The 5,083-nt window shown below is 38.0% G+C and overlaps 1 protein-coding gene across 1 annotated transcript; it reads right to left on the minus strand.

The window, feature by feature from the left end:
• Nucleotides 1-5,016, minus strand: cenpk (centromere protein K). The gene is made up of 10 exons (XM_067583915.1): nucleotides 4,865-5,016; nucleotides 4,558-4,659; nucleotides 4,405-4,461; nucleotides 3,827-3,890; nucleotides 3,532-3,578; nucleotides 3,340-3,422; nucleotides 3,134-3,232; nucleotides 2,751-2,886; nucleotides 2,572-2,625; nucleotides 1-420 (listed from the first exon to the last, which is right to left on the minus strand). Exons 1-10 carry the CDS (start codon nucleotides 4,865-4,867, stop codon nucleotides 265-267), a joined length of 801 nt encoding a protein of 266 aa, XP_067440016.1. The 5' UTR covers nucleotides 4,868-5,016; the 3' UTR covers nucleotides 1-264.
• Nucleotides 5,017-5,083: the final 67 nt, after the last annotated feature.

Below are 5,083 nucleotides of genomic sequence, written 5' to 3' on the forward strand. Positions count from 1 at the left end.
TGCAGTTACGGAGTTTAATGAACATTAGGAACATACAAATGAACAAAATCTACATATTTACAGTACATCTCGTAATGGGGTATCTGACTGTTTCAGAGAGTCAACTTAATGAAATTCTTTTAAATGAAACTGAATTTTTAAGGCCAGTTTAACGTAGCTGGTAAAACAGCTAATTGTTGTAGAAACGCTGCCAATGAGCAGACACTCTCTAATTAGAAATACAGGCAGATAAGTGGTGCTTGAGATGCTTATTACACCACTGCCTCAGCAAAAGTCTTCCAGGCGGATCTTGAAGTTATCCTCTTGGTGCCTCACTGCAATACAGTAGCGGAGCAGCATCTCTATGTACGGTGGCCAGAAGGTGGAGTCTATTGTCACGTAGGGGTCATGTGGTGTTTCCAGGGCCTTGTTCATCAGCAGCTACGGGGCACAGAAGACAGCGGGAGACGAGGGTTAAGGTAGTAATGGGGAAAGATGATATAGTCATCAGGTATACAGAGAGATGGCCTACATTTACACAGGGACCATTCAATAGATTTTGAGTTGTATTTTTCCTTTATCTGACAATACACACTGGAAAGCAAAGGAAATAGATAAAATGTGACAAAAGTGCTGTGCCACATTTAAAGGATAGGTGAGCAATTTTTCAGGTGTGTCTTAAAACAACAGTCAGGTGTCCATATAAACACTGAGAGAGGTTTTCCTCACTGTAATCATCCCTCCTGTTCATACTGGCTGTTAAAAGATTCCCTTCAAATGTGCTTTCAGTGTAAGTGATGGGGGCCAAAATCCACAGTGTCTCCACACAGTCATTTTGTGCAAAAATACATTGAAAAGTTGATCTGAAGCTTATATGAGGCTTCAGCAGTCTGAGTTAGTCATATCAAGTGGATATCTGCCACATTTACAGTCTTTTTAGCATCAAATTCCCTCTTTGTGTTTCCTCAGACAGTGTTTCCCTGTTGAGCTGCGGTGGAAGTATAGTAACAAAAAGAGGGACTTGACAGATATCTACTTGATTTGACTCATTTGGATGCTGAAACTTCATATTAGCTTCAGATAAACTTCTAAATACATTTTTGTACAGAAGGAGGCTTGTGGATTTTGTCCCCCATCACTCATATTGTAAATGCATTATGAACGGATCTTCTAATGGTCAGTATGAAGAGGAGGGATGATTATGGCAAGAAAACATGTTTTAATGTTCATCTGGGCAATTGACTGCTGTTTTAAGACAGACTTGAAAAACTGTGAATTTATCCTTAAATACAGGATGTTTATGTGTACGTGGTATGTGCCATGGCCACCAGGACATTAGATCTGTGTTTAAGAACTTTTATATACATATTACAAAATGAGTTGCTGACTAATGCAAATCTTGACACCTTGAAGCAAATTGTGACTGTGTATTTACTTCTGTACTCTAAGGGGATGTTAGGGATGGGATTATAACTAATTACTACATATTTATATAGAAAATACAAACAGTTACAGTATAGCTTTTGTTTATATTACCGTCACCACTGCAATAACTAATAACAAAACACAGATGGGAGCTTTTCCTTCACCACAATTAATTAACTAATTCACATTAACGATGCTCTGGTACCAGTAAACCAGCATACAGAATACCAAGGGCTTCTGGAAACGGCTGACATAAAAGATACGCAGCTGTTATTAATTTTATTAATTACAGCTGTGCTTTTCCTGCTATATTTCAATATGACTGCAGTGAAAAAGGCTGTATCAAGACCTGCATCCTTCAAAGAACATAACACAGTCACTACCATCAAGCACTGCTGTGTGAAGTATAGTCAACAAATGTTTTAACACTATCTCAAAAGGTTTTCATCTTACTGTTTTTAAGTTGTTATTATTAAGATTATGTTGTAAATCAAGACAATTTACCCAAGAAAACTGAACCATTAAATGTTTTTTCAAATCAGCTTTGCAAAAAAAAAAAGAAGAAAACTAGTAGAAGCAAACTTATCAAGATATGAGCTCCATAAACACTGTTGCAATTCCTGCTGTTTGTTGACAGAGGTCAATAACCAAAGGTATCTATCACTATCACTGACTGTAGTAAAATCAATGATTTGTCCCAAGTTGCAAGGACGCTGTTCATGGAATAAAACACATTGCTGGTGAGTTTTTCAAATGTCACTTTTGATGCTTTGAACACAATGAACAAAACATTTTTTTCCCCAATTGTACTGTTGTGTCTCAACAACTAATATCACAAAACTTAAATGTAATTTAAACAAGCTGCCTAATTAAGGATCCACCAGATGTGAGTGGATTTTTCTGTTATTTGGGTAAACTGAGCATTTTGCATTCATTCTTATCCTGACAGAATAACAAACATATTTAAAGTATAAGGAGGTGGAAGCTGATTTTTGAAAAACCTACAGATTTTTAAAAAAAGAAAAGAAATAAATAAAAAAATCCCTCATCAAAACAAGACCTTAGTGGCAGACCGCTTGGCTTAACAAAGCTAAGTAAAGACTGCTTTCACTTAAAGGAAAATGAATTTGACATACAAAGCTGATTATGTGGTGCATCAAAACCCACCTCCAGAATTTCATGGAGTGAAATCAAGTCTTCATTCAACTCCTGGGGAATGTTCTGTAAATAAAACCAACAGATGTTAAGCTACAGTACAGCTACAGAGTAATAATGACACAGATTTGGCCTGTAAAACAGGCTGCAAAAGCACAGACGACCATCAAACACAAATCGGGTCACTGCACCTTCTTCTTCTTGTTTGCACTGAAATCATTCTTAGGAACAGGAATGTGTTTCTCCAGGATGTCTGCCAGACACTCCATCAGCCTCTCCTGGTAGACCTTCATTTTCTGGATTTTCACCTTGGTGTCCTGTAATATACTGTGAAATGTCAACAAACACACAAACGTTTAGTGCAATATTCAGAATTTTGAGAATTCTTCCAACATATGTCATTTGTCATTGTTTTTATGAGTTTCAAATGTTTAATTTGAGTATATTCACATTTATTCATTTAAGCAGAACTGCATTATTTTTCCAAGTTTCTCTTAAGATGCATTGCTGCCCTCCAGTGGAGATACACTTCTTAAACTCCTCTGGTTCAGTGTGTCTTTGCCGTCACACTTACGTTTGCTCTGATAAATTCTCCTTTTCCATTTGAAGTCGTTCCAGGTGGTCATTGACAGCTGCCAGCACCTGTTTCTTCTCCTCTAGCCACTTCTGTTCACTGAAAAACATCGACATGAAACTGATGAAACGTCTCCTCCGTTCACCTCTGAAAAGCATCGGTAGGAAGTTATGGAAAACCTCCACTCAAACTAAAAGGTTACATACAGTTCTTTAGTTTCTCTCAGTTTGGCTCTCTTGGCTTCATAGCAAGAAACAACCATCTCAAGTTCAGAGCACAGCTTGAGCATCTGTGGAAAACAAAGAGGGAAGAATGGATTACACGACTGGAGCGATGCATTTAATTTGACACTTTAGGAAAACACATTCTTCAGTGTTGCATTTCACACAGAGACGTACCTCCTCGTTCCCAGCTTGAAGTAAAACTTCAGAATTTGCCGCTAGCACTGCAAAGAGCAAAATAAATAAATACATAAAGTGAAAATGATATAATCTCAAGTTACATGCAGCAAATATACAATGTGAATTTGATTTGAATTTGTGTGGAATCACAATTACATATAATCAGGGATGTTTAAGGCACCAGCAAAAAAATCAGGTGATTAGTGTCGATTTATGAAAATCATAATTCAGCTGTAAACAGTCATATTTATTTCATATTTATCGGTGTTGTATTGTTAATGGGGAAACTTACATTTAGGCTCCACTGTCAGCCACTGCTTCAGTTCAGCTTCTGTTGCGATCAGCCTGTTTACTGACTACAGAGATTAATATTCTCAACAAACAGAAGAAAGAACCGCACCACATTTATGATATCAGACAATGAAGTAATTAATACCCCATTTAAACCACATAATGCCACATTTTGTAGAAAAACAAACGCCTGTAAATGATTCTCAGTGGGATTTCATTCTTATAGATGACTGTAAAGTTCCTAATGCACATGAAATCAAAATTCAAGTGACAGAAAAGCAACAGAAAAGATAACTGAAACTGTCATTAATATTCCTTTGTTATGTTGGTTTGGTGAAACTATTCTGAGCAGCATTTAGTAAATGCCACAAATAAAAACCAGACATTACCCACTAATGTAATGATTTTCAAGGCTTTCAAAATAAAAGTTTGAATGAATGACGATAGAAAACGATAGAAAACGATAGATAGATAGATAGATAGATAGATAACTTTAGTAAGACATACAGGAGAAAATACAGTGTTACAGCAGCAACTTGACATAAATACAACAATGACGTAGGTATGAATGAATCTCACCTGTTCTTGTGGATTCTCACAGAAATCTGGTTCACTCAGTATAATCTCATTCTGAAGCTGCAGCACAGAGAAACCCAGTCAGCAGTCTGTAACATTATTCCTGCACATCCAGAGTCTGTTCAAGTCAAAGGGCAGCGTGGATCATGAGTTTACCTTTTCCAGCTGAACAAACTGCTCCTCACACAGGTTCATCAGCTCAGTCTGAGCAGCCTCTGACAACTCTGCTACTGCCTGGTCACTCGCCTTCACCTCAGCCTGAACATGACAACACAGAAACGATTGTGTTTTGAATAAGTTAACGTTACTGGTTGTAGCTCGTGATGGTGAAATGATGGTTGAACTGATATTCATTTACGTAGCAGCGCCTGGATTCTCGGTAATAAACGCGATAACATGGCGCAGTGAGTTATAATGTAAGTATCTGGACAACAGAGATGAGCCAAAGGACTCGTAGTCTTACCATAGTGAGTAAATTTCACTAGTTTTCCTTCACTGAGCAGACAACAACAAACACTTCCGTTTCAAAATACCGCCAACATCGATGACGTCTCGTCTGCGACAGAGGGGAGTGTTCAAGAGCGCTAATGCTGCGCAGGACTGCGCTTTAAATCTCCTCCTTCTCCTCCTCCTCCTCCTCCCCCTCCCCATCCTCCCTTTTCTGCGTCCATTCTTCTTCTTC

This window comes from Thunnus thynnus, chromosome 3 (assembly GCF_963924715.1).
Source record: "Thunnus thynnus chromosome 3, fThuThy2.1, whole genome shotgun sequence".
NCBI classification, from domain to species: Eukaryota; Metazoa; Chordata; class Actinopteri; order Scombriformes; family Scombridae; genus Thunnus; species Thunnus thynnus.